At 37.0% G+C, this 14,419-nt stretch overlaps 1 protein-coding gene across 1 annotated transcript; it reads left to right on the top strand.

The window, feature by feature from the left end:
* The first annotated feature begins 5,598 nt into the window (after nt 1–5,598).
* Nucleotides 5,599–13,264, top strand: LOC111408509 (cyclin-L1-1-like). The gene is made up of 12 exons (XM_023038256.1): nt 5,599–5,991; nt 6,822–6,899; nt 8,821–9,009; nt 9,199–9,280; nt 9,388–9,528; nt 9,812–9,981; nt 10,496–10,520; nt 10,569–10,599; nt 11,803–11,897; nt 12,168–12,591; nt 12,703–12,738; nt 12,824–13,264. The coding sequence occupies exons 3-12, from the start codon at nt 8,858–8,860 to the stop codon at nt 12,883–12,885; spliced, it is 1,218 nt and encodes a 405-aa protein (XP_022894024.1). The 5' UTR covers nt 5,599–5,991; nt 6,822–6,899; nt 8,821–8,857; the 3' UTR covers nt 12,886–13,264.
* Nucleotides 13,265–14,419: the final 1,155 nt, after the last annotated feature.

Genomic DNA, 14,419 nt, shown 5'->3' on the forward strand with positions numbered 1-14,419 from the left:
TCGTCTACCTTTAGACTTTTCACAAGCATATCGTCAACATAGACTTCCATCATCTTGCCGATGACGTCGACAAACATTTTGTTGACAAGCCTTTGATAGGTGACCTCGGGGTTTTTCAACCCAAAGGGCATCATCTTGTATCAGTAAAGGCCTCTGTCAGTGATAAAAGAGGTGTTCTTCTCATCGGCCGAGTACATGGGTATTTAGTTATAGCCCGAGTAGGCTACCATGAAACTCAGGAGCTTATGCTTGGCGATGGAGTCTACCAATTGATCAATTCTCGAGAGTGGGAAGCTGTCTTTGGGACATGTCTAGTTGAGATTCGTAAAGTCAATACATACCCTCCACGGAGACCTACTTCAGGTAGATGGCCTCTCTTATGAAGCCATTCTTGATTAGCTTCTGTACTTCTTCCTTCAAAGCCCCATACCTTTCTGGGCTGAGGACTCTTCTCTTCTGTCGGTGCGGGGCAACCTTAGGATCTATCTTTAGATGGTGGTAGCTGACCTTGAGGTCTATGCCCATCATGTCCTCATGCCTTCAAGCAAAATCGTCAAGGTTCTTACAGAGAAAGTCTTTCAATTTTTCTTTCATGTCGTTGCCTAGGCCTATGCCTACTTTCAACACCTTCATCCGGTCACGGGGGTTAACCGAGAAGTTTTCTAGTTCCTCAGCCGAAGTTGTTTGGGGTTTGTACTCAATCACATGGGAATTGACCTCATCGATCATGGAGAGTTGTTCCTACTCAGGAGGTGCGTAAATCATGTCAACATCCTCTCGTTCAGGAGGGGCCTCACTTGGGACGTTTGCCATATCTACATCAGTCAGGATGGCATGTACGTATCGAGGCTCAACCTTTCTGATGGAGCTCAGGTAGCATTCTCTGGATCTTTTTTGGTCGCCTCTTACTCTTATCACCCCGTTCTCAGTTGGGAGTTTCATGCATAAGTGGTGGATGGAGGTGACAGCTCCTTACTCTTTCAGGGCTGGTCTACTCAAGACTCCGTGGTAAGTTGATCGATTGTCTACAATAAGGAATTCTATGAAGTTCATGGTGGTTTAGGGGGACTCTCCCATCTCTACCGCCAACGTTATTTTTCCTCTCGAAGTGATACTATCTCCAGTAAATCCGTATAGAGGAGTGGTGGTGGGCGTCAGCTCGTGGTCTAGGATCATCTTATCAAAGGTGGACCCGAACAGGATGTTAACAGAGCTGCCATTGTCTATTAGCATTTGTTTGAGTCCATTTCGGGCCACAACGGCCCTTATCACAAGTGCATTACAATGAGGGTAGTGAATCTCTTTAGAGTCCTCTTGGGTGAAGACGATGGACGGTACTTGGTTTCTTCGGGAGCTGCTATCCACGATATAACTGGTTAGCGAGAGGCGTTTAGCCTCTCGGGCATAGTTTTCCCTCCCACGTAGAGGCCTCCAAATATGGTATCTATCTCGTGAATAGGAGCCACTTCTTGTGCATGGCGGTTTCCAAGATGCCTGTGTCCTTCCCTGGGTCTCTTCGCGCCATGTTCCCTTCGACGGGGGGATACATCTCGCTGGTGGGGAGTAGCCTCCTCACGCCTAGGTCGCTGGTCATTCCTAGACAGGGGCCTCTTCGCTTGTGGCGACTCATTCTTCCTATTTTGGGGTGTTGCGATATGCGTACTCCCGACACTCGAACGTGTCATGATCATAGGAGCGGTGGTACGTACAACAATCGGAGGGTTCTGATTAGGCCTATCCCTAGGTCCTGAACCGCGCCCCCGACCTCTTCCTCTATGGGGGGCCTGTTGTGAAGTTCCTGCTTGTGGGTCGGTAGTAGTTGGATTAACATCTTCATATGCCAAAGTTGGAACTGCGTTCAAGGTGGTTGTGGCAAGTGCTTGCCCTGAATTTCCATTACCAGGTGGGTTCATCTGGTAGTCCATCAAGTGGGAGGTCGGTCCTTTGGCGCGCTGTCTCTGTTGAGGTGGGAGGCCTTTGCTGGCCCGATTTTGGTGTTCAATAAATTCCTCATTGATAATCTCCCAGCTCATCATTTCCAATAGGGCGTTATAGGTGGTGGGATCTTGGTTTTGCACGTCTCTCCAAAACTGGGTATTTGTGTTCAGACCTCCTCTTAAGGCTAATAAAGCCTCACGAACGGTGACTTGCGCGCAGTATATCATTTCGTAGGTAAAGAGTGATAAAAAGTTTTTTACGGATTCTCCATGCTCTTGCCTCATGTCTTGAAGGCGCTGGATAGGGGCTTCTCCCTCTTTGCTCACCACAAATCTTTTTAGGAAAGTGTTCTTGAATTCTGGTTAACTCCTTATGCTCCCAGGTGGCAGTCAACTATACAAATTTCAACCGCTCCACTAAGTGTTAAATCAAAAGCTCTACACTTCACAGCTGGGGTGGCGCCTCTAAGGCTCATATGAGTTTTATAAGCGCTTAGGTGATTCTCCGGGTCGCCTTTCCCATAATACTTTGGTATTTTTGGGCATCACATAGTGGCTTGGAACCTGGGCACTTCTTAGTTCCCTTGAGAATGAGAAAATTTTCATCGTCGGTCTCTAAGTCATAGGACCTTTGCTGATCATCTGAGTCATTATTTTCCCCGGCTTCATACTTGGGTAGTTGATGAGAGGGTCCGGCTTGGGTCCTAGCCTTTTCTTCCTTTGGCTCCTATTTCTAGGCAGAGTAACACGGGGGGCATTCTCATGCCTTGCCTCCGGCTGATGAGACATTAGAGGTGGGGGCTGTGGTCTATTCCGAGGCTCGCGTTGTTGTTGTTGTTGCCTGTGCCTCGATTTTGCGGGGCTAATTCTGTCAAAGACGCTGTTAGACCTCCTAGGTCTTTATTCTGGTTCATATGCTGGAGGAAAATTGTCCTGGTTATGCTGGGCCTCGGTGGGTCGGCCAACAGGATAATTGGACGAAACATCAACTTCTACTTCCCTCTCCATGGGGCTCATGCCTCGGCTGTATTCTGGCTGTACAGCCTTTTGGCTTTGAACTTCCTCATCTTGATCGTAATGTTCTTGGGGTGCATAGGGAGGAATGAGGAAGCCTCCCTAGCTCTGCATTTAGACCATGAGTTCTGTCATGGCCATGTTTTGGCTAGTAATGTTCTTCATGTTTGCGGCCATGGTGGCCATCTCTCTCGACAGCTGGGTGGCCATTCGTATGCCACCTCTTCTGTGGTGGTGGTGAGGTCGATGTCGGGCTACAGAGGTAGCTGCCGGTGGGGACATTCCCACATTTTCTCTTACCTTCCTAGGGGGTTCATTCTCGTCTGAACTCATTCTCTTCTCTTCCAACTTCAAATTGTTGCTAAGTCATGGGGTTTCCATCTGTTCTTTTCTAAGAACAAATCCTTTCTCAAGGGGGATGCCCAAATGTTCTTTTCAATAAGCTTTCTTCATACGGTTGCTCGCGGTTATAGTATGGATTCCCACTGAAGGCGTCAATCTATTGACCCTAGAATATGTTGCCAATAGATCTGGACCCACCCGCGCACACGCGGGACGAGAACTTTCGGAATTCGACGAGATATTTGCATAACGATTGTACAATAACTACCAATAGATGTTTGTAGAATGCGAGTATGAATTCATGTGTGTTGCAAGAGAGTAAAATGTAAAGAAGAGTATTTATAGTATTACAACTTAGATCGTGGCCCTTGGTTGGGAGTGCACGTGGCCTCATCTCGTAAGTTTACATGTCAAATTATAAGTATCACATTTGACTTTCTAGCCCGCTACACATTTATTAGTCGGCGGCTCCGCCACTTCATTGACAAGACAAGACACTTGCACTCTATGATGGGTGTCCCATCAATCTATCATGAAGGATCCTTGTGTAAGATCGAATCTCTGGAGAGGAGTGCCGCTCAGAGCATCAGGGCCTCAGATAAGATGGGGCCTCAGAGTGATGGGCCTCAGCTAGAAGACTACATTGTATATTTACTTCGGCATCAGCACTTGGGCCACGACATGGGCGTGGTTACAGTATGCTAGTATACTCTTGTTGTCCTGGGGGCCTCAGATAAGATGCCACGTGGTTCGATATAAGTGGGCCATGGGCCCCAGGAGGTTAGTCAAGGGTGTCAACACATAACAATAAGAATTAGGGCCGATATTACTCTTCTTATTTTGGCTTGCATCTGGAGAACTATGGTCAGACATATGACCATTGAGTTTAAGTTCAGATCTCAAAGCAAAGGTCTCCATATGACAGAGGAGCAGAAGCAACAATATTTGCTAGATCTTTGATTTTGACAATGAGCAAAATGCAACAAAGTAAAAATAAATAAGTGGAAGCACCAAGTCCTGTTTCTTGAATTTATAAATTCAAAAAGTTAAAAAAATGGCTTTGGGTCAAACTTTAAGAGTAATGCATTAACAAATCATCAAAAAGCTCAGCCAATATTCAAAAATCTGAGAAAAATTAATACCTGCAGAAGAAATATGTTAGATGAGTAAGGGGGATGTATTCAAGTGAGGACTTTTATAGATTTTGTGAATCATTTATAGACTTGCATGTAATTAATCGCAGTGACTTTCATTGTAAAGTTTTTATAGACTTTTGTAGAATTTGAAAGATTTTTGAAGACTTTCATTGATATAGAATTCACCTGAATTTAGTATAATGGTGTGAAATTCTCACGTATAAGACGTTGGTTCCCACAATTTTCATTTTCCCTTCCCTTCTTCTTCTAATATAATTAAAAAAAAAATTAAAAGAACCAAAATTTGAAACCTTAAATAAATAATAATCCAAATTATACATGTATATGATAAACAATAAATTTGTAATATAATTTGAAAATAAATAAAAATCAATATATTTAAATTTGATTATAAATTTATTATATAAAATCTTATAATTTGATAAAAAAATATTTTTCACAAAAAAAAAAAATGAATGGAAAAAAAGTTACAAGAATCTAATTTAATTTTTTCATAGAAAATAGAGATAAACAATAAGAGAGAGAACGATAAATGGAAATCTATGCAAAAAAAATAAATTTTAATCATACCTCAAATGTTCGTAGAAGGAAAAATGAAAGAAAGATTGAAAAAAAAATAAAAATTGTGAAAGTCTCCCAAAATCTAGTGATTAATGAAAAACAAATTTTGAAATTTTATATGAGTAATTTTTGCTTAAAAGCTGTACTCTAGAGACTTTTATAAATTTTTTTAAAAGTTATTAAAATTTGAATAACCCAAAACTTATAGAGATTTCTAAAATGTTTAAATTGAATATACTGTAATTTTTAAAGATTTTTTAAAAGTCTATAAAAATCTCAATTGAATATATCGTGATTTTGAGAGATTTTTCAAAGGTCTGTAAAAATCTTAATTAAATATATCAATACTTTTAGAAAATTTTAAAAAGTCTACATTAAATACTCTTAAACTTTTTAAATCTCAAAAATTCATCAAAAATTTTAATTGAATACATCCTAAATTTATACATTAACATTAACATACCTCAAAGAAGGAAGAATCAATGGAAATACCAGAAGTGTCAACGTGCCATCCCTTATTAACCCCCCAACTTCGGGAATCCCGGCAGAAATAACATCACTGAGAGCCTTCCTGCAGCGAGGCATATGAGCCTGCGCCTCAGGCCCAGAACTGCAGGGGCCTCGGCCCATTATTTTTTTTAATATTCGATTAATTGAAATGAGAAAGGAAATTCTATCTTCCAATCGTTTTTCCCTCATTCACCGGTGACTGGGGAATCGATTGCTCCCAGAGTCCTTGAGTCCCGCCTCAAACTCCAACCGGACGACGACCAGGCTGGCAGACGAGGTGACGGCGTCAGCCCTCATTTGAAGTTCATCTCCTCCTTAGGCGTCTTCTTCTCCAATCTCCACTCTCTTTCATAAATTACACGAGCACTCATCAAACCACAAAACAATTTCAACCCTAACGCTCGGCCGGCCCTCACAGCTGCTCGCTCCGTGACCAGTGACCTCCGTCGCTCGAGTTGCCACCCAACACGGTAACAGGCTTTATGATATTTACGGGTCAATTTTACAGTTTCTCTCTTGGGTTTTTGGTTTTCTGAATTATATTGAATCTTTAAAGAAATTCACTTTATTTATGAATCTTGTATGCCCTTTTTGGAATTTGTTTATATGTGTTTTTGCACGATTTGTGACATTCTAAAATTCAATCATTTATTAGAGTAATTAAGGTTTGTATGATTCTCTTTATCTTGCATTTCCTGCATCCGAATGAGTTGTTACTTGTAACTTAATTACCTTATTTTAAAAATTTAGATGGTTGAGGATTTCAAGTTGTCTTTTTGATGAATGACAGTAACATCACTTGATTCACTTCTGCGATTGTGCCTGCTTTAGTTATCTCTTAAGAGTATGATATGAGCTTGTTAGTTTGAAGTTTGAACCCCTCGCGTCTCTTTGTGCTTTGGGTTTTAATTTGGTTTTTTGTTCTTTGAACTTTTTTCCCCCTTCCTATTTATTTCGTTTAATGCTATGCTATCAAATATCAATTACAATAAATTTGTTGATTAACAATGCTGTAAAATGGGATTTTGTTAATTTTTACTACCGAAATTCCAAGTTTCAAATTTACTACCAAATTTGAGTATTTGATTTATTATATCGAAGTCATGATAGTTATTTGGAAACATGGAGGAAAGAGGAAATAGAAACTAGTTGAATGAAAGAAAGATAAGAAGTCTGTCTAGAAGCATATCTGATACATGGAATGGAGTAGAGTGATAGATGCACATTGAGTTAAATGTTTATGCAATAGAATTATATATTTGTAATTGTATTGGTGTTTGATATTAAATTTTTATTTCAGGCTTGTGAGTTGTGACGGTGGTCCGTGGAATTCTCAAGGGCGTGATTTCATAATTTTCGTTGAAATTCTACTTTTCAGGTAAACAATGGCTCGCCCTAACATGTTATTGAATATATTGGAAATGTTTGAAATCTTGTCGGCTTATATAATTGCAGTCTGGTCGGCTTATATGATTGGTTATCATATGATTAATTGTACAGACGCACGTAGTAACTATATTGAAAACTCTAATTTTGAGATAATTGAGATATTTTTAATTGTCTTTTAGATTAATCATTGGGCATTAGGTTAATTATTTGAAACATTGTTGGTTTTGTTATTTTATAAAATAAATCTTCTATATAATATATTTGTTTGTTATTTTAATATTAAGTTTTAAATTAGCAATAGGTTGCACAACACATCATTGAATTTTGCATTTATGTTGATTTTGGGGGCTTAATTTATGGACTTCGCCTCGGGGCTTGACAATCACAGGACCGATCCTGCCCAAGCCTATATAAACCACGCAAATGAAGCCCATACTCCCGATGTTGGATTCAGGTGCTCATACACCTCAGTGGGAACCATGACACTACATTGAGGGGAAGAAGCATTGAAAAAGATGTATTTTGGGTTTTTAGTTATTGCACGTGTGCATGATTTTGCTGTCTACATTGAGGGGAAAAAGTAATGAAAAAGATAAATTTTGGGTTTTCAATTGTTGTTTGTGTGCCGCCTGATTATTTATGGAATTATTCCCCACTACTCTACCATCCCAAATCTGTAACGCTAAACTCATGAACTTTTCTGGGTCAAACTGGTACCGTTTCATGTGAGTATATAGTTGGATATTGATCTCCCTTTATTCTACAATAAATGTTCAATATTTTGTGACATTCATTGCCAGGGTCATCTTTTCGTCGCCTTTTGGTTTGTAATGTATTGTTCTTCATTCTCTTTTAAGTATATTTACAACTTTGCATGCTGTCCTTAGAAATTACAAATCACATACTGCATTTTTATAAATAATAACAAGATTCCTATTCGGCTAAATTTCTGATAGCAGAACTAGAATAATTAACAAATCTGTCATTATGAGTAATTTGAATGGACCACATTACTGGATTACCCCACCTAAGTGAAATTTACTATTGTCACACTCTACCACCTATAGTGTAGAGATGACAAGGGCCTGCTTGGGAGTTTTGGGAAATAAAAATAACTATATATGTCCCTTAGTGACATTGCTAATGAACATTAATAGATACACTAATGCGATGAGAACGGATCAGATGATTGCACAAACCAATTAGAGATTTTTTTTACCCGAGAGATTAGTTGATAACTACTTGTATTAATTTTTTTCACTCCTTTTTTTTCAATTGCAAGCCTTATGGACCTGCAAGAAATTGTGATAATAGACGTCCAGGGGAAGAGAAAAATTGAAAGATTACTGTTGAAATGGAGAAGATAGGGGGAAAATTATTGGCAAAGGGGAGAACGTAAGAAATGGGCTGGGATGTGGGGTGGGGATGGGGGAAGGGGAAGGGGAAGGGGAAGGGGAAGAAGGAAGCTAACGCTATATGTGTGCTGCGTCCAATTGTCCGTTGATAGATACAATATTCATTTAAGATGGAGCAGATGATGTTAATTACTATACATTTTTCCAAAGTGACATCGAAGATAGAGAATGAAATATTAAAATGAGAATGAATAATTGTTGAAAATATATTACGTTTAAATAGCAAGGGTACTTTAACAATATCCGTAATAGTGGACTAACAGATGGTAGTCATGGTAGGGAAATTGTAATTTCTAAAAAGACAGTCTGCAAACCGTAATTAGACCCATGCATGGTGTAATATGTATATTTCCCCAGTTTTTATCTGGCTAATGCAAAGCTCTAATTATGTAAAAATTGAAAATCAGTTCTTTTCTTTTTATGTTCCTATTTTTGTTGTGATAGGAGTTTTCTATCTTCAATTAACAATTTTCTTGGGTTTTTGGTTTGTGGCAGTTATTGAGGTTTCTCACACTGGGAGGAAGATATAATTATGATTTACACAGCAATTGATACGTTTTATCTGACAGACGAACAGCTCCAAAACTCGCCCTCTAGGAGAGATGGGATAGATGAAGCTACAGAAACTACACTTAGAATCTATGGTTGTGATCTCATACAAGAGAGCGGTATTTTGCTGAAATTGTATCCTTCTCTATTTTTGTTTCGATCTGGTCTTCTTATTTGTTGCAGTAATCGCTATACTTCATTTGGTTCTAATATATCAGGAAAGTGTTATAAATTCTTTTTCTTGAGTAAAATGAGTAATAAAATGTTTGATTAATTTTTTCTACAATGTATTGCTTTGTATCTCCTTAATTAAACTTTTCACAGACCTCAAGCTGTGATGGCCACTGGTCAGGTCTTATTCCATCGTTTCTATTGCAAGAAGTCATTTGCTAGATTTAATGTGAAGGTCCCTTTTTTGCCCTGTTTAACCTCCCCCATTTTACATAGTTGCATCTCACAATTTCATTAGCTTTACTCTCTTCTGACATGGTACCAGACTTGGTTTGCATGCAGAGGGTTGCTGCGAGTTGTGTATGGCTTGCTTCAAAACTAGAAGAAAGTCCTAGGAAAGCAAGGCAGGTCCTTCTTGTTTTTCACAGGATGGAATGTAGAAGGGAAAACTTATCCATCGAGCATTTGGACACGTCTTCTAAGGTTGATATCTATTTTAAACTTGCATTCTCGATCATTGCTATTAATTTTTAATTTATTATATAAATGTTTTCCATTAACTGGTGGTTATTTGAGGTTGGCTTTCAACTTTAATCTTGTGTTTTGGATTAGTGCTATTAGTTTTGTAGTTTATTATATAACTATTTTTGATTTTCTGGTGAAATCATCGGTTGTCTTACATTCCTTACTATTGAAGTCTTCGTAACCTCTAACCGGATGCGGGTGTAGGAGCTGGGTTAATTTCTTTTCTCTTGTTTGTCAACAGAAATATGCGGATCTGAAGGCAGATTTGATCAGAACTGAGAGGCATCTTTTGAAAGAAATGGGTTTCATCTGCCACGTCGAGCATCCTCATAAATTTATATCAAATTATCTTGCTACTCTTGGAACTCCTACAGAACTGAGACAAGAAGCATGGAATCTTGCAAATGATAGGTAAATTTTCTGAACTATGGAAACTGTATACACCCAAGCACATTCAACTCTTAAGACATCTACATATGTGTGTACTAATACACGTACAGCTATGTTTGTCAGATGATTATAGTGCCTAGATCTCTGTGAATAATCATTTTGTTTCCTGGCTTGTAGCATGCATTATATAATTAATATCGAAGGGTACATGAAATTGTGAACATGCAGATCTTGGAAGTCTAAATTTTGTTCAATTGCACTCACCACCCTCCTAGATTTCGGTCAAAAATCAAATTAGTTGTTAATTAGTCTGAAGGGATAATATTACAGGTACCACAACCTTATGGTCCGATACGCTAAAGGCACATGGCTTGTGCGGGTTAAAACTCTATTCTTTTAGAATTTTTTATATTTGTACCAATGAACTAAAAAGTGGCAAAAAAATATTGTGTAGTGGAGCCCAAATTTAATGCAACTAAGGCATAGTTTGTAGTTGTAGAGCTGTTGAGTATTAGGTTCACATGTTTCTATGCAGAGTGAATATTCTTTATTTCCAGTCAGTATTTTCTTTGGAGTTTCTACTTCTATACTAATTCTACAAAAAACAGGATTATATGTATAATGTTTATAATGGCATTGGTACTGAGTCCACCATTAATTTCTTGCAAAAATATGACTTGAGTCCAACATCATGATAGAAAGGCAAGTTCCATGTAAATTTCGACTTCTTGGTGGATGTAGTTCTCTCTTCTGCTTTTTATTTCGGTCTCGAGAAAAGAACCGATTTTATAGGAAAGTCGGTTTTTCTCTAAGGGTTCGTTTGATTGCAAAGATAAAATTTGGGTGGAAAGAAAACAAATTCCAGGGAATTGAATTGCCTAAAAATTGTTATATTGGGAATTGTCAATTATTGTGTTTGATTGATATAATTTTCCACGTGGAAAATGTTGAAATAAAAATGTTTTTTGGTGTTCGTTTGGTTTTGTTTTACATGAAAATTGTCAATTAAAAAGGGATAGAATTTACTAGTATTGGGAATATAATTTATTTCCATTGCAAAAAAAAGTCAAGAAAATCATCTATGTTTTAGTGTTCGTTTGTCTTTGTTTTACATAAAAATTGTCAATTAAAGGAAAACATTTTTTTCCAATTAAGGATATAATTTGTTTTCATTACCCAAAAAAATAAATCAATAAAAAATAAAAAATCAGTAGTCTAGAAAACCAAGAAAAGTCCCCTTTTCGAGAAAATCAATTCCATGGGGAAAAAACTTATCAAACAGCCAAAAAGTGAAAGTTGGAATTTGAATTCCATTTTCCATGAAAAATTCATGCCTATCAAACAAGTCCTAACTTTCAGTCTGCCCTACCACCTATAGGTAGATTTAAACAAGTTACTTTTGAAGTAGATACCTAAATGCCAAGTATGGCTCATAACAATCTATCTTTGGGGGCATATGACGATTCTTTCACCATTTGGGGCATCAATTTACCAACGAAAATATCACTCATCTCTACCCAAGATCCCAGCATCACAATTCAATCACTTCAAAAACATATTTGGGATATAGTCAAGTGTCAAGTGCGCTACCTGTTGGTTCGCCGTCAAATAAATAGTCAATTGTGGAAAGGAAAGAGGTAAAAACCTTCCTATGCACCTTTCAAACCAATCAAGGTTTTTCTCTATTTGAAACAGTTCCATTTAACGTTCCACCAGATGAACTGAAAATTTGGAAAACTTGCATTTGCAATTTTTTCTTTACAATGTTTTAGGTTCTTTAACATCTGTTTAGTTTAAGAAGCTGATACAGATTAGTTGCATCTAATTGAACATACATTATAGCTCTAACATGGGTATTGTGCTTTCNATGCAAGGAAGGGGGTTCATTTGCAACATCTAATCGATCATGGGATTCACCTCATCAGTCTGTTCCGAAAGTAAGTACCTTTGGTTAACCAAATTGGTTCGGTTTGATGTGTAACCCCGAGTTGGTATTCCTGTTTGCTTTATGCCTCTATTCTAATAGCCAACTGCCAATCAAATAGCCACGACAGCACATTGAGTAGATGATGGGGGAAGAATTCATCATTTTACTTAAATATTGTATTAAAAGGAAATCTGGAATAATGGACTTGCTTCTGATGGGAATATCTTGGTATGTACTAAATCTATTTGCCTTGGTTTTTTTTCTTTTTTTTTTGGGTCAGGATGGTTCCTTGACTGGACCTACCGCAAATGAAGATCGCACTAGTGCAAAAGGTTCCTCTTCAGCGGTAAATCAGGAACTGGGTAAGGATGTAGTAGTAAAAGCCGACCTTGACAAGCTAAAGGAGTTGAAGAAGAGTGACGATGACTCTAAAAGCATGCCTACTGGTGGAGAATCAAGAGAAGATCCAGAGTCCAAATTGATGTCTGATCATAGAACAGAGAATGGTGGTGATAGCAACAAGGGAAGGGACAAAGATAGGGACAGGGATAGGGAGAGAATGAGGGAGAAAGAGAAAACAAAGAGCAGAGACCACGATAAAGGGCGGGAATCTGACAGGGAAAGGGGACGGGAGGAAACTGAAAGGGACAGAGATAAAGTCAAGGAAAGGGGCCACCGTTCTAGGGAAAAAGGAAGAGACTCTGGTCAGTCATGCACTCTTTCATACTATCACTCCTCATGTGTTGTTCCTTTTGATTGCTCTTCTTTGTTCATATGGTATTGATAATTGCTTTTCTGATCACCTTGTTATGCAGGACGTTTCGAGAAATCAAAACATCACTATTCTCGAGGTAAGTTTATAAATTTTTCATTATTTATTTGGTAAGTTTTTATTCAAATTCAGTTATTTAATAAGAAAAATGTCCTGTTTATCAGATCGAGAACACCACAGCTCGTCCTATTCTTCAAGGGAGAAGGATCGCCGCAAACATTATTAGTATGATTAAACTGAGATGGAAGGTGCTATACTCTGTTATGCTGCTACTTTCTTGCAGTTACCAAATTCTTGATCTGAGAAAAAAAGGACATTAGAAATTACTTTCCTCTCAATGTTAAGGTACCATTCCCTCAACAGTGGAACCAATGTTGTCAAGTAGTCTTACGAAACCATTGATATTGACTTTTGGTACTTGTAACGAGAATCCTTGTTTCTTTTCTATGTTGAATGTATTTGTTGACGACCATTAGGAAAACGGCGAGCTTCTGGTTTTCCATTGAGAATGAGAATTGTGTCCAACTTGGCCTAAATGGAGATTGTGAATGAATGACCTTGTTCTTGCTCCTTAAACAACATATGATAAGAATGTCATGCCTGCATGTTTTTCTTCTATTAATGCATATTTTTATGCTTTCTCTTTGCTCTTAAGCAATTATTTTTCGTAGATGGTTGTGGTCCTTTGTGAAGATTATGAATAAATAAATTAACTTGTAGCTACTCTTCTACCCTTTTTATATTTCAAAAACTGTATTTTGTTTACTTGTTATTTCTTCACCAGTTTTTTGAGATATCACTTGATTAGAAATTTATAATTATTGTAAAATAATGAGATAATTATTGATAATTATTTTGTATTATCATAATACATAGATAAGTTTTATCTAATTTGGTCGATCTATTTCATTTCAATTGCAACTCTTGTTTTGGGCCTTATAAATATAGGGTATTCGTCCTTAATAATACATACAAGTTTACTGATTTATCTATTTTCTTCTATTTTCTTTCAATTTTATCACACGTCATCAAAACGAACACTTTTATCTAATTATTATTTTTTCTTAGGAAAAAATTTAGTGGCCTATTCATCTGCTCCGAAATTTGCACCCAATTACAAATAGTAATTTTGAGCATACGTCTGTTTTAAATTTGCACCCATCTGTTTTAAAAATGTTGCGAAAATATTATTACCATCACTTTAAAAATATTGCTAAAACTTGTATTAATTTTTTCGCAACGTTCTGTAAATGTTATTATTAAGTTTTTTGCAAAACTTTCTCAACTTTGCCTTTAACCTATTTGCAATTTCAAATTTTCGCAGCATTTTTAAATGTTATCACTACTCTTTTACAACATTTTTTAAAAGCTGTCTTTAATTTATTCGTAACGTTTTTTTAATGTTGTTGTTCCTCTAATTCATTCGTGTCTTTTAACTTTTTTTTGAAAAAATTAATTCACCTGCTTTTATATTAAACAATATATTATTATTATTATTATTATTATTATTATTATTATTATTATTATTATTATTATTATTATTATTATTATTATTATTATTAATAATAATTTCTATAGTAAAATATGTAAATTAAGCAACATAATTAAAGATGGCATTGGTTTTTGGATTATTTTTCCAACTAATTTTAGCATTTGTTTCCTTATTTGAATTCCCATTGGATATGCAAGTTCTTATCTGCAATTCTGTTGCTAATTTTGTACCTTAATCTAATCCTTTCTCACTGATTTGTTCCCTTAAC

Source organism: Olea europaea, chromosome 13 (genome assembly GCF_002742605.1).
Source record: "Olea europaea var. sylvestris chromosome 13, O_europaea_v1, whole genome shotgun sequence".
In the NCBI taxonomy this organism is placed as follows: Eukaryota; Viridiplantae; Streptophyta; class Magnoliopsida; order Lamiales; family Oleaceae; genus Olea; species Olea europaea.